We start from the raw sequence: 15,650 nt of genomic DNA on the forward strand, positions 1-15,650 counted from the left end.
TGTTGGCATCTGCACTAATGATGCAAAAGCAATGATGAGTAAAACTGCTGGTGCCTTAGCATTAATCAAGGCAGTCGTTAAAATGTACTACATGTCACAGTGTTTGTCAACACCACACATTTGCTGTAGAAAAGAAAAATGTCAGTTTCACTAAAGTAGCAGTAAAAATTAGAATTTTACTAAATTGCAACCCCTGAGTAGAAGTCTTTTTAACATTCTGTGTTAATGAAATGAGAAGTATGCATAAAGTGCTTGTGCTATAGGAAGGCTCAAGGAAAAGTACTTGTGCAACCCAGTTGTAAGTTCAACTGCTACTTGTTAAATGGAATTCCACTTTTAACTTCAAAAAATGACTGACAACAATGGTTATTTAGGCTGAGTATCTGGTAACCATTTTCTCAAAAAATGAATTGAAGTGAGTTGGTCACTTCAAGGACATTAACAGTATTTGTTGCCAGTGATAAAAGTTGAGCTTTTGAGTGAAAATTAAAATTTTGGAAACCTTGCCTCTACTACTACTAGCTCATGAATGCCCCAACACTTACTTTTCTGATGAAATCAGCAGTAACATTGCTATATGTGATTTTTTAAAAATTGTATAACAAAATGAATCAACATTTGAAAGACTGGCATAGCACAATGAACCATTTGAAATACCAGATTCAATAGATTTAAATGTGATAGCATATGAAAGTTTACAGATATGGCTTCAGATTCCACACTAAAACCAAGCTTTAAACCAGGTACAAGGGTGCACACCTGTAGTTCCAGCTTTTCAGAAGGGTGAAGTGGGAGAACGGCCTGAGCCTAGGAGTTCAAGTCCAGCCTGGGCAACATAGCAAGACTTTGCCTGTAAAAGCACACACTCAGGGGCGGCTCCTATGGCTCAAAGGAGTAGGATGCTGGCCCCATATGCTGGAGGTAGGGGGTTCAAGCCCAGCCCCGGCCAAAAACCGCAAAAAAACACACACACAGCCCGTACCCGCCTGTAATCCCAGCACTCTGGGAGGCTGAGGTGGGTGGAGTGCTTGATCTCAGGAGTTCCAGACCAGCCTGAGTAAGACAGAACTTGTCTCTAAAAATAGCTGGGCATTCTGTCGGGTGCCTGTAGTCCCAGCTACTTGGAAGGCCGAGGCAAGAAAATCACTTGAGCCCAAGAGTTTGAGATTGCTATGAGCTTAAATACCATGGCACTCTACCCAGGGTGACAAAGTAAGACTGTCTCAAAACACACACATACACAAATTAAAAAAGAAAAATCTTCACAAAACCCCGCCTTTTAAGAAAATACCACTTGTCCACTTTTGTTATAGTATCAAAGAACATCCACAATTATCTTAAAAGGCTAAAATACTCCTCCTACTTCTTAGCTCCTTCTTACAGGCTACTCTGTGAGGCTGAATTTATCTTCATATACTTTAGCCAAAATAATATATCACAACAGATTGAATGTAGAAGGAGATAAAAATTCAAGTGTCTTCTTTATTAAGTCAGACATTAAAGGGATTTACAAAAATATAAAATAATGCTCTTTTTTCTCAGTAAATTATATTTTTTTGTTTTGGAATACAGCAGAACCTCTGTAAGTTGACCACCCAAGGGACTGTAACAAATTAGTCAACATAAGGAACTAGGCCTACTATACTGACAGAAATATGTGGTGCATGTCCCATCTATGGTCAGCTTAAGGAGGTGGTCAATGTAGGGAGGTGATCAACTATGGAGGTTCTACTATATAGTATTTTTTTCCCATAAAAATGTATTAACATGTAATAGCTTGCCACTTCCTACTCAAACGCCCCCCTCCACTGCAGAGGTTCTATTGTCCCTCTATTTTCCCTCTTTTGCTTATCATGCTTATTAATCTTTCTGTCAATAAACTCTATCCTGCCACTTAAAAAAAAGGTAATAGTTTATATTTTAAATAAATATTTAAAAATTTTCTCAATTTTAAGATATTTTATTTATTTATTTATTTATTTTTTGTAGAGACAGAGTTTCACTTCATCGCCCTCGGGTAGAGTGCCGTGGTATCACACAGCTCACAGCAACCTCCAACTCCTAGGCTTAGGCGATTCTCCTGCCTCAGCCTCCCGAGTAGCTGGGACTACAGGCGCCTGCCACAACACCCGGCTATTTTTTTGTTGCAGTTTGGCCGGGGCTGGGTTTGAACCCGCCACCCTCGGTATATGGGGCCAGCGCCCTGCTCACTGAGCCACAGGCGCCACCCAATTTTAAGATCTTATATGAGAAATAGCGATAGATACAATCTACATAAAGAAAGCTCTTTTAGACCAAAAAACTAGAAAATTGCTGCTGTAGACAAATATCTCATAGCTTTAACCGAAATATAAAAAAGAAAAAAAGCAATATTTTTCATTTCTTGCGAGCACATAATATGTTTAAGGAGTAAAATGGAAGAACAGTTTCTCTTAGGACCATTTTTTGAGTAACGGAGCAATGGAGGAAGGCAATTTGCTGGTCTCTGCTCCCATGTCAATGTAAAACAAGAAATCTGAAAGTCTACGTAATCAGGTCCTAAAAATCCCTTTATAACAATGAAATCGGGTAGTATTTCCTCACTCTTCCAAGGGGTAAAAAGCAAAGGAGAATACTAAATGGATTCCCTGTCATCTTTTCTCTGCTTACAAACTAAAAGCAGGTACAAAAACACAAATTAGTTATCTGCCTGACTTTAACAGAATCTCAATTTTTATTCAACTCTAGGCACTAGTAACTCTATCAATTTAGTTCTCTTAAGCAGAGGGTAGTCACAGCTGAGAATTTGGCCTTACTCCAGTTATTAGATGTCCAAGTAATCAATAACTGCATTTAATTAGAAGTAGAATAACTCACCTGTAAATCATATGGCTTTCCAGCCCTCACTAAAAAACTCAGTAATATACTGGTATGTGCAAAATGGACATTTTCATCCAAGAATCCATGTAAGAGAAGTAAACGATTTGGTCTGAAAAAATGCAAATATTAGGGGATGAGGCAAAATAGCAGAGTATCTGGGGAACCACATAACTCCTTTAAAACAATCACATGAAACTATATTAACTTCCCTATACTGTAATGTTAGAATATTCGATATTTTCAATATTTAAATTTGTAATATAGTAATCAGATGCCAAATGTAACAAAAAATTTAAAGGATCATGTGTTTAATTTCTCATTAAAATATTAGAACACATCAATAATTACAGCATGTCCCTATTTGTAAAATATATTTAAACAGATATATAATTTATTCCACCTTAAAATAGTCATGTGCTTCTTTTAGCATAAGCAACTGCTTTTAACTACAACTTGTAAAAAACCCAAATTGTATGAATTAGCCTGTAATTCAACTTCAAGAAATAGCCATGCCATTCTAGTATTCTATAAAACAGTCTTAGTCTTTTAGTATTTGAATTTTTATTATGACAAAAGATAATTTTTAAAAATACAATTGAAAATTTATAATCTTAATATTAAAGCTTGAACTTACTCAGAAGGGAACTTCTCTGCCTGCATGGCCACAGATCCTAAGTAATATCCTTGTTCATTCTGGTCAGGGTGACCCATATAACGTTCCGTGTATCCTGTATCATAAAAGATCCACAGAGTGACTGGGGCCCCAGCAATAGCAACCTGCACAAGAAAACATTCATTGGCAGTCAAGTGCTGTCCAGAAAAAGAGTGGCTAGTAATGAGAATTTACAACTGCAAATTTGCAGGCTAAAATTATCCTTAGGCTTTAGCCCCACTACTAGGGCACACATAATCTCAAGAAAATCAAAGAGTGCCAAGGTCGAGTCAGTTAAGTTTCATGTTCCGCAGGCATGCCACCTATCAAACTTTTAACCTGGGCTAGCTGAAAAACAAACATGGGTCCCTTTGTTAAAAGGGGAGAGTGAACCAGAGCACATGAATACCTCAGTGTAAACTCATTCCTGCAACTGGGAAAAAAATATGTGAGAACTGTCAGCTTTATATAGGAAAGGCAGCCATTTTTCCTTTTTCTTTTTTCTTTGAGACAGAGTCTCACTATGTCACCCTCCATAGAGTGCTGTGGCGTTACAGCTCATAGAAACCTCAAACTCATGACCTTAAGTGATTTTCTCTCCTCAGCCTCCCAAGTAGCTGGGACCACAGGTGCCCACCACAATAGCCCAGCTATTTTTTTTTTATTTTAATTTTTACATATACATGTGTTAATTAGGTTTCCATTTTCTTACCTTCACAAAATTAAAAAGACTTAAAATTTTAATAACAATAACAATGTTTAAGGATTAGAAACAAAAACCTTGTAAAGAACTAATGAACAGACAATTGCTTCATTGAAATATTAAGCAATAATAATAATAATAATCATGCAAAGAAAGTAACATTCACATTGTCAAATAAGAGTATGTCTATTATAGCATGCTTTGACTCTGAGATTCAGTTTAATCATCAGTTAACTTATTTTTTTAAGTATCAAAAAATAGACAACTAATATTTATAAATAAAAGTAAAAGATAATTTCAAAAAACAGATCATGCTAAATCTTACAGACAGTAGAAAAAGAAGAAACATATCAAAATCATTCTACTTGATATGGGTATACCTGATATTAAAGTTGGAGAAAATATATTATTATAAAGGAGAAATTACAAACATATGTCACTTATAAATGAGGATACAATATCCTAAACAACATATTAACATGTTGAGTTAAACATTAATATTTAAGTAATATACTTTGGTCAAAATTAAAACCAATTTATGTGAAAATTAGTCACCATTTTCTTTTCTTGTTTTTTTTTCCTTTTCCTCTCCCTCAGCCCTTCTCTCCTTCTCTGTCTGCTTTCCCCTTCCCCCATGTCCCACCATGTTATTGTCTTCAAATCAAAATTGAGTACATAGGATTCATACTTCTCCACTCCTGTGATGCTTCACTAAGAATAATGTGTACTAACCTCCATCCAGGTTAGTACAAATGCTGAAAAATCTCTATTTTTTTTATGACTGAATAATATTCCATCGTATACATATACCACAGCTTACAGATCCATTCCTGGGTTGAAGGACATTTAGGTTGTTTCCACATTTTGGCAATTGTAAATTGGGTTGCGATAAACAGCCTAGTACAGGTGTCTTTATAATAAAAGGTTTTTTTTCCTTCTGGATAGATGCCCAGTAATGGGATTACAGGATCAAACGAGAGGTCTAGGTTGAGTTCTTTGAGGTTTCTCCATACTTCCTTCCAAAAAGGTTGTATTAGTTTGCAGTCCCACCAGCAGTGTAAAAGTGTTCCTTTCTCTCCAGCATCTGCAGTTTTGAGATTTTGATATAGGCCATTCTCGCTGGGGTTAAGTGATATCTCAGGGTGGTTTTAATCTGCATTTCTCTAATAATTAGGGATGATGAACATTTTTTCATATAATTGCTGGCCTTTCATGGGTCATCTTTGGAGAAGATTCTATTCATCTCTCTTCCCCATTGATGTATGGGATTGTTGACTTCTTTCTTGTGAATTAATTGAAGTCCTGTATAGATCCTGGTTATTAAGTGTTTATCTGATTCAAAATATGCAAATATCCTTTCCCAATGGGTAGGCTGTCTATTTGCTCTGGTTGTTGTCTCCTTGGCTGTACACAAAGTTTTCAATTTAATTAAATCCCATTTGTTTATTATTGCTGTTGTTGCTATTGCTATGGCAGTCTTCCTCATAAAATCTTTCCCTAGGCCGATATCTTCCAGTGTTTTTCCTATTCTTTGAGGATTTTTATTGTTTCATGTCTCAAATTTAAGTCCTTTATCCATCTTGAATCAATTTTTGTGAGTGGAGAAAGGTACGGGTCCAGTTTCAGTCTTTTACATGTGGATATCCAATTCTCCCAGCACCATTTATTGAATAGGGAATCTTTCCCCCAGTGGACGCTCTTGTTTGATTTATCAAAGATTAGGTGGCTGTAAGTTGTTGATTTCATTTCCTGGTTTTCTATTTGATTCCAAATGTCTGTCTCTATTTTTGTGCCAGTACCATGCTGTCTTAACCACTATGGCCTTGTAATACAGCCTAACATCCTGTATGGTGATACCCCGGCTTTGTTTTTATTGCTAAGAACTGCCTTAGCAATACGGGATTTTTTCTGGTTCCATACAAAATGCAGAATCATTTTTTGCAAGTCTTGAAAATAGGATGTTGGTATTTTAATAGGAATGGCGTTGAATTGGTAAATTGCTCTGGGAAGTATAGACATTTTAACAATGTTGATTCTTCCCAGCCATAAGCATGGTATGTTCTTCCATTTGTTAAGGTCCTCTGCTATTTCCTTTCTTAAGGTTACATAATTTTCTTTATAGAGGTCCTTCGCCTCTTTTGTTAGGTATATTCCTAAGTATTTCATTTTCTTTGGGGCTATGGTAAATGGAGTTGTGTCTTTAATTAACATCTCATCTTGGCTGTTGTTGGCATATACAAAAGCAACTGACTTGTGGACATTGATTTTATACCCTGAAACATTACTGTATTTTTTAATGACTTTCAAGAGTCTTATGGTTGAGTCTTTAGGGTTCTCTAAGTACAAGATCGTATCATTAGCAAAAAGGGAGAGTTTTACCTCCTCTGCTCCGATTTGGATGCTCTTTATTTACTTGTCTTGTCTAATTGTATTGGCTAGAACTTCCAGCACTATGTTGAATAGTAAAGGTGACAGAGGACAACCTTGTCTGGTTCCAGTTCTAAGAGGAAAAGCTTTCAGTTTTACTCCATTCAGTAAAATACTAGCTGTGGGTTTGTCATAAATAGCTTCCATCAGTCTTAGAAATGTGCCACCTATGCCTATACTCTTCAGTGTTCTAATTAGAAAAGGATGCTGGATTTTGTCAAATGCTTTTTCTGCATCTATTGAGAGGATCATATAGTTTTTAGTTTTACTTCTGTTGATATGGTGAATCACGTTTATAGACTTGCGTATATTAAACCAGCCTTGCATCCCTGCGATGAAACCTACTTGATCATGACGTATGACTTTTTTGATGATAAGCTGTAATCTGTTGGCTAAGATTTTGTTGGCAATTTTTGCATTTATATTCATTAGTGAAATTGGTCTGAAATTCTCCTTTTTAGTTGGGTCTTTTCCTGGTTTTGGTATCAAAGTAATGTTTGCTTCATAGAACGTGTTGGGGAAGATTCCTTCCTTCTCAATTTTTTGGAATAATTTCTGTACCCCCGGTGGTGCCTGTGGCTCAAAGGGGTAGGGCGCCGGCCCCATATGCCAGAGCTGGCGGGTTCAAACTCAGCCCTGGCCAAAAACTGCAAAAAAAAAAAGGAATAATTTCTGCAATATAGGAATAAGCTCCTCTTTGAAGGTTTGATAAAATTCTGGTATGAAGCCATCCGGAACAGGGCATTTTTTTGTTGGAAGATTTTTTATTGTTTCTTTGGTCTCAGTGCTTGAAATTGGTCTGTTTAGGAGATCTGTTTAATGTGGGGTAAGTCTAGGGAGAGGGTGTGATTCCAAATATTGATCCATTTCCTTTACATTGTCAAATTTCTGGTAGTAATAAAGTTTCTGGTAGTATTCAGAGATAATCTCTTGTATCTCTGTGGCATCAGTTGTTAATTCCCCTTTGTTACTAGAGATTGATTGAGGTTACTAGAAATTTTACTTTTCTATTTCTAGTTAGTCTGGCCAAAGGTTTATCTATTTTATTTATTTTTTCAAAAAACCAACTCCTTGTTTCATTAATTTTCTGAATGATTCTTTTATTTTCAATTTCATTAATCTCTGATTTAATTTTGGATATTTCTTTTCTTCTGCTAGGTTTAGGCTTAGATTGTTCTTCTTTTTCCAATTCCATCAGATGGGCTTGTGAGTTTGTTGATGTGCTCTCTTTCTGTTTTTCGAATGTGGGCTTCTAAAGAGATAAATTTTCCTCTCAGGACTGCCTTTGCTGTATACCATAGGTTTTGATAACTTGTGTCTTCATTGTTGTTATACTCAAGGAAGTTAATTATTTCCTTTTTTATTTCTTCCTGCACCCAACTGTCATTCAGCATAAGGTTGTTTATCTTCCATGCCTTTGTGTGAGGTTGAGCATTTTGTTGGAGTTGAGTTCCACTTTTTGTGCCTTGTGGTCTGAGAAGATGCAAGGTAGAATTTCAGTTCTTTTGCTTCTGTTGAGGTTTGTTTTGTGTCCTAGGATATGATCAATTTTGGAGAATGTTCCATGGGACGATGAGAAGAATGTATATTCTTTATCTTTGGGATGGAGTGTTCTATATATGCCTATCAAGCACAGTTGTTCGAGGGTCTCATTTAAATCTCCAAAATCTTTAATTTCTGTTTAGCGGATCTGTCCAGCTCTGAGAGAGGGGTATTAATGTCCCTGTTACTATGGTGTTATAGGATATCATATTGCTCAAACTAAGCAAAGTCTGTTTCAAGAATCTAGAAACATTTAAATTAGGTGTATAAATATTTAGAATTGAAATGTCTTCTTGTTGTATTTTTCCCTTGACCAATATGAAGTGACCATCATTGTTTTTTTTGACTTTAGTTGCTTTAAATCCACATGTATCTGAAAATAAGATTGCAACCCTCTTTTCTTCTGAATTCCATTTGCCTGAAAAATTGACTTCCAACCTTTAACTCTTGAGTTTTGATTTGTCTTTTGATGTGAGGTGTGTTTCCTGCGGACAGCAAATAGATGGCTTCTGTTTTTTAATCCAATCAGCCAATCTATGCCTCTTCAGTGGGGAATTCAAGCCATTGACGTTAAGATAATTGATAAGTGTGGTAGCATTCTATTCATCTTATTTTGTGAAAGTCCATTGCTTAGTTTTGTCTTTTGCATCATTGTGGAAACTAGGTTCTGTCCTTTAATTTCTGGGTGTTTACTTTGCTGAAGATCCATTATGATGGTCAGTGTGTAGAACAGGTTGAAATATTTCCTATAAGGCTGGTCTTGTTGTGACAAATTTCCTCAATGTCTGCATATCAATAAAAGATTTGATTTCTCCATCAATTTTAAAGTTTAGCTTAGCTTAGTGGGATATAAAATTCTGGGCTGGAAGTTGTTCTGTTTCAGTAGATTAAAGACAGATGACCATTGTCTTCTGGCCTGAAAAGTTTCATTAGAGAAGTGTGCAGTGACCCTGATGGGTTTGTCCCTGTAGGTTAGGCGGCACTTATTCCTGGCAGCTTGCAAAATCTTTACTTTTATCTTTAGATTCATCACAATGTGCCTTGGAGAAGCTCTATTTGAATTGAGGTGACCAGGGGACTGATATCTCTCTGAAAGGAGTATGTCAGAGTCTTTGGTGATATTAGGGAAATTTTCATTTATAATATTCTCTAGAATGGCTTCCATTCCTCTGGGGCCTTCTTCTTCCCCTTCGGGGATATCTATAACTAGTATGTTTGAACACTTCATAGAGTCCCATAATTCTGTCAGTGAACGTTCTGCTTTCTCTCTTCTTTTCTGCCTCTTTAACTATCTGAGTTATCTCAAGAACTTTTTTTTTTTTTTTTTGTAGAGACAGAGTCTCACTTTATAGCCCTCGGTAGAGTGCCGTGGCCTCACACAGCTCACAGCAACCTCCAACTTCTGGGCTTAGGCGATTCTCCTGCCTCAGCCTCCCAAGTAGCTGGGACTACAGGCACCTGCCACAACGCCCGGCTAAAGAACTTTATCTTCTACCTCTGAGATTCTTTCTTCTGCATGATCTAATCTATTGTTGATACTTTCTATTGCATCTTTAAGTTCCCTAATTGGCTGCTTCAGTTCCTTCAGCTCTGCTATATCCTTTTTATATTCTTTGTATCTTTCATCTCTTATTTGATTCTGTTTTTGGATTTCCTTATGGTTATTTTCTACTTTCTCAGCAATTTCCTTCATTGTTTTCATCATCTGTATTTTAAATTCCCCTTCTGTCATTTCTAACATTTCTTTTTTTTTTTTTTTTTTTGTAGAGACAGAGTCTCACTTTACTGCCCACGGTAGAGTGCCGTGGCGTCACATGGCTCACAGCAACCTCCAGCTCTTGGGCTTATGTGATTCTCTTGCCTCAGCCTCCCGAGCAGCTGGGACTACAGGCGCCCACCACAACACCCGGATATTTTTTTGTTTTTGCAGTTTGGCCAGGGCTGGGTTTGAACCCACCACCCTTGGCATATGGGGCCGGCACCCTACTCACTGAGCCACAGGCGCCGCCTCTAACATTTCTTTTTTTTTTTTTTGTAGAGACACAGTCTCACTGTACCACCCTCGGGTAGAGTGCCATGGTGTCACATGGCTCACAGCAACCCCTAACTCTTGGGCTTACGCGATTCTCTTGCCTCAGCCTCCCGAGCAGCTGGGACTACAGGCGCCCGCCACAACGCCCGGCTATTTTTTTGTTGCAGTTTGGCCGGGGCTGGGTTTGAACCCGCCACCCTCGGCATATGGGGCCGGCGCCCTACTCACTGAGCCACAGGCGCCGCCCATCTAACATTTCTTTATAGGAGGAGTCCTCTGCTGTAGCTACTTTGCGATCCCTAGAAGGGGTTACTCTGAACTGGTATTTCGTGTTACCAGGATTTTTCTGCTGATTCTTTTTCATGAGTGCTTTTTTGTATCTGTTTCCTTACCCTAATTATTCTTTCACTTCTTCTTGCTCTTTAAAGTTTTAATGAGTTCTTTTGGTAGGGGACCAGAAGGATGAGAAAATTGAAGAGCAAGAAGGGAAAAAAGATTTAAAAAAGAAAGGAAAAAGAGAAAGAAGAGGGGGTGAGTAAAAGGAAATATTGACAAAAAAGGAAAGGCACTGAAAGAAAGACACAGGAGTAATATAAGTGTACACCCTGTTTCCCCGAAAATAAGACCTACTTACAGGAAAGATAAGACGTCCCCTGAAAATAAGACCTAGCGCATCTTTGGGAGCACACCTTAAAATAAGTCTTATTTTTAGGGAAACAGGGTAGTAGGGTACTATGACCCAACCTTAAAGACCCCCAACTTCTGGGGGTGCTGGGTTGGGTGATTCCTTTGAAGTCAACAGCTCTTTGCCAGCTGGATCAAACACAGTACCCCACCTCCACCAGGTAGAGAGGAAAGCCAAAAATACTATAAATCAAATCAAAACAAACAAGCAAGAACCCTTATGGGGTAACACTGGAGGAAAAAAAAACAAATAATAGGGGCAGAAACACTGGCAAAAATGAAATTTTAATTGTTAAAGAAGGCAAAAATGAAAAATTATATTTAAACTAGGATAGTGGGAAAAAACAAACAAACAAGAAAAATACCAGGGAAAAATGTTGAAATTAAGAAAAAACTGAACAAACAAAAAAACAAAAAAAGCAAAACCCCAAAACTGAAGAACCAAATAGTATATACATCTTGCTGAATATTGTCCGGGCAGCAGGTGATCGTCTGAGGTATAAGATGTTAATACAGCTGTATAATAAGATGGAGACTGGAAGCCTCTGCTGATCTCTCAGACCCTGCAGGCTTGGGAGCCCAAAAATGTCCTCAGCCCACTTGAAAGACACTCCAAATTATTAACCTTGGCCAAGCAGAAGCTTTCCAAGGAAAGCACTTATTCCTGGGATCTCTCCTGGTGTGGCTGCCTGCTTATCCAGTGCACCAAGTCCAGACTCCCACTATGCCCCTGAGGGCCAAGTTCATCTGCCACACCTGGAACTCCGCACTTCCCCAGGGTCTCAGTGCTCTCCTTTGGGCAGCTCAGTCACTAGATTGCTCGCCCAAGGTTTCCCAGCTGATCTCCACGCTGCAACACACAGGGGCAGCTCTTACAACAGCTGTGCGGGCAGCCCATAGCTGAATGATATTAGCTCCCTTCTGGCTCAGCGTCTCAGACCAGGGCCCCAGACAACGTCCAAAGTCGTCTGCACACACTGGCCGAGGATCTCTCAAGGCAGTTCAATCGAGTGCCCAAGTCCAAGAAAACCAAAACAGCTCACGGGTAAGGCTTTTCCTGCTTGCAATCTCACTGTTGCTATGGGTACAGCTGCAGGCAGCCTCCGACCAAACAAACACACCTACCACTTGCCAGATTTTCCATTGTTTCTGTCCTCGTGGGTCCAGAAGTCTCTCACTGGCTTTCTGTGTCACCAAAGGGAAGCCTCTGGGCAAAGTCCACCGGCCAGAGATACCTAGAGTCTTCTCTCGCCACTCTCACTGCGCCGGCTGCACAGAAGCTGTTACTCGGCCGCCATCTTCCCAGAGGCTTCCCGGGCTATTTTTTTGTTGTTGCAGTTGTCATTATTGTTCAGCTGGCCAGGGCTGGGCTCAAACCCACCAGCCTCGGTGCATTTGGTCCGTGCCGTAACCACTGTGCTACAGGCACTGAGCCCCATTTTTCTTTTAAGCCTCTGTTGGCAGTACAGAATTTAAAATAATGAATGAGTGCAGGCCTAGTGGCTCAGAGTGTAATCCTAGCACTCTGGGAGGCTGAGGTAGGAAGACTGCTTGAGGTCAGGAATTTAAGACCAGCCTGAGCAAGAGTAAGACCCTAGCTCTACTAAAAATAGAAAAGTTAGCTGGATGTGGTGGCACATGCCTATAGTCCCGACTACTTAGGAGACTGAGGCAGGAGATTTGCTTGAGCCCAGGATTTTGAAGTGGCAGTGAACTATGATGTTTCCACTGCACTCTAGCCTAGGGGACAGAACGAGACTCTTATCTCAAAATAATCCAAAACAACGACCAAAAATCCCAAACAATGAATTAAATGTAACTGAATGGCTAGGCACAGTGGCTCACACCTATAATCTTAGTACTCTGGGAGGATGAGGTGGATGGATTGCCTAAGCTCAGGAGTTTGAGATCAGCCTAAGCTCCAAAAATAGCTTGTAGTTCCAGCTACTTGGAACTCAGGAGTTTGAGATCAGCCTAAGCTCTCTAAAAATAGCTTGTAGTTCCAGCTACTTGGAAGGTTGAGGCAAGAGGATTACTCAGTTTAAGAGTTTGAGGTTGCTGTGAACTATGATGCCTTGGCACTCTACCGAGGGTGACAAAGTGAAACTCTGTCTTAAAAAAAGAAAAACACACACACACATACACATACATATTTAAGTACTAAAACTTAGCTGGGCACAGTGGCTCATGCCTGTAATCCTAACAATTTAGGAGGCTGAGACAGAAGGATCTCTTGAGGGCATAAGTTCAAGATCAGCCTGAGCAACATAATGAGATGCCATCTCTACACAAAATTTAAAAATTAGTCAGGTTATAGTGGTGTACACCTATAGTAATAGCTACTTGGGAGGCTGAGACAGGAGGATTGCTTGAGTCTTAAGTTTGAGGTTGCAGTAAGCTATGATGGTATCTCACTACAGTCCATCCCAGGAAAGACAGCAAGACCTTTTCTCAAAAAAACTCCAAAAACCAAAAAATCACAGCAAACTTGCTTCATTTTTAAACACAGGTTCATATTTAAATATTCTAATTACTTTCTTGACAACCGTAAGCCTGGCAAAATTATGGGAATTTTCAGAATTAATTTGTGGTTTTTACAAAGATTACCTGAATATTTGTGCAAGAATGAAAACCCTGTTATTTATATTCTAAAAAATAAAAATAACTTTTCACTATAAAATCGTGTTACTAGAAACATCAAAAAATACTTGTAATTCCTACTCTCTTAACAATTATTATCATCTTTATGTTATTTTCTTCTAGTATATGTTTCTAAGAGTTTGGGGGGTTTTTTGTTTGTTTTTTGAGACAGAGTCTCATTATGTCGCCCTCACAGCTCACAGCAACCTCAAACTCTCGGGCTTAAGTAATTCTCTTGCCTCAGCCTCCAGGTAGCTGGGACTACGGGCGTCTGCCACAATGCCCAGCTATTTTTTGGTTGTAGTTGTCCTTACTGGCAGGTGTGGGATGGGTTCCAACCTGCCAGCTCTGGTGTATGTGGCTGGCGCCCTAGCCACTGAGCTACAGGCACCAAGCCTATTTCTAAGAGTTTTTTCCAGAATCATAAGCATTTATATATTTAATAAGCCATTCACCATGCTTGACTACTGAGGATACAGTGGTATGGAAGGCAAACAGGTCCCTGCTCTTGGAGCATGTAGTCCAAAAATTAAACAATTACAAGGCCAGGCATGGTGGCTCATGCCTGTAGTCCTAACACTCTAGGAGGCTAAGGTGGGTGGACTGCTTGAGTTCAGGAGTTAGAGACCAGACTGAGCAAAAGAGAGACCCCCATCTCTATTTTTTATTTTTGAGACAGAATCTCACTTTATTGCCCTCAGTAGAGTGCTGTGGCATCACATCTCACAGCAACCTCCAGCTCTTAGGCATAGGCGATTCTCTTGCCTCAGCCTCCCCAGTAGCTGGGACTACAGGCACCAGCCACAATGCCCAGCTATTTTTTGTAGGGCCGGGTTTGAACCTGCCACCCTCAGTATATAAGGCCGGCGCTCTACCCACTGAGCTACAGGTACCACCCAGAGACCCATCTCTACTAAAAATAGAAAAACTGAGCCAAGAGTATTGCTTAAGCCCAAGAACTTGAGGTTGCTGCGAGCTATGACACCACGGCACTCTAGTCAGGGCACAAGAGTGAGATTCTGTCTCAAACAAAAAACAAACAAGTAATTACACCCCAATATATATGTGTGTGAGTTTTATTAATCATAACTTTCCCATTATCTTTCGCATATGTCTACAAATAGTTAATAACAGGTCATCAAGTTGATAAGTGTTTAAAAAAAAAGGATACATATATAGGCCAAGTGTAGTGGCTCATGCCTGTAATCCTAGCACTATGGGAGGCTGAGGCAGACAGAACGCCTGAGCACAGGAGTTTGAGATCAGCCTGAGTAAGAGTGAGACCTCGTCTCTACTAAAAATAGAAAAACTAGCTAGGTGTGCTGATGGTGGGCGCTGTAGTCCCAGCTACTCAGGAGGCTGAGGCAAGAGTATTTCTTGAGCCCAAGAGTTTGATTTTGCTGTGAGCTATGATGACATGGCATTCTACCCTCAGTGACAGAACAAGACTGTCTCAAAGAATAAAAATAAACAAACAAAAAAAAACAACTTAAAAAACTTAAAAAAAAAAAAAATATATATATACACACACCACTTGAGATATACATACATTTCACATGGCTATTAAATACATAGACCCTAACATTCTATAATATTGCCAACTCTGTAAACTTTCAGAAAATAAGTATTTTTCTCATATCCTCAATTTATAGAAAATTCTACCCTTAATTGCAAAAAAAGAGTATGACAGGGAGTCACATACCCTGAAGATATCTGATCTCTGCATTAACGCCATCAGGGAGAGGTATCCTCCATAGGACCAGCCATGGATGCCCACACGATCTAAGTCAATGAAATCATATCGAGAAGCTAGATACTGGAGTCCTTCCACTTGATCATCAATTTCTATTTGACCCTGTCAAAAAAGGGAGAACATTTAAGTTGATAAATGTTTTACTAAAAATTCCTGTTTTCTTAGATTAGAATTCCTTATCAACTGAAATTCTACTGCCCCAGAAAGTTTTTAAAAAATCATTTAGAGATAGAGGCCTAGAGTTTCTGTTGCTAGCCTGTCCTACTAGAGTTTAGGACTCCTTAGTCATGAAGTTCTTTCCTGTCGCTATCCAAACTGTCCCTTGATATTTGGGTATTTCCCATTTCCATTTGTTCTG

The 15,650-nt window shown here is 39.0% G+C and overlaps 1 protein-coding gene across 1 annotated transcript in view; it reads right to left on the bottom strand.

Annotated features, from left to right (window-relative positions):
* The window catches only part of DPP8 (dipeptidyl peptidase 8), a 71,907-nt gene that overhangs the window by 4,798 nt on the left and 51,459 nt on the right, over positions 1–15,650 (bottom strand). The window contains exons 17-19 of the mRNA XM_053595402.1: positions 15,242–15,394; positions 3,494–3,636; positions 2,857–2,968 (exon numbers count right to left, since the gene is read on the bottom strand). Of these exons, the coding sequence (XP_053451377.1) occupies positions 2,857–2,968; positions 3,494–3,636; positions 15,242–15,394 (408 nt within the window). The remainder of the gene's footprint in view (positions 1–2,856; positions 2,969–3,493; positions 3,637–15,241; positions 15,395–15,650) is intronic.

This window comes from Nycticebus coucang, chromosome 6, assembly GCF_027406575.1.
Source record: "Nycticebus coucang isolate mNycCou1 chromosome 6, mNycCou1.pri, whole genome shotgun sequence".
In the NCBI taxonomy this organism is placed as follows: domain Eukaryota; kingdom Metazoa; phylum Chordata; class Mammalia; order Primates; family Lorisidae; genus Nycticebus; species Nycticebus coucang.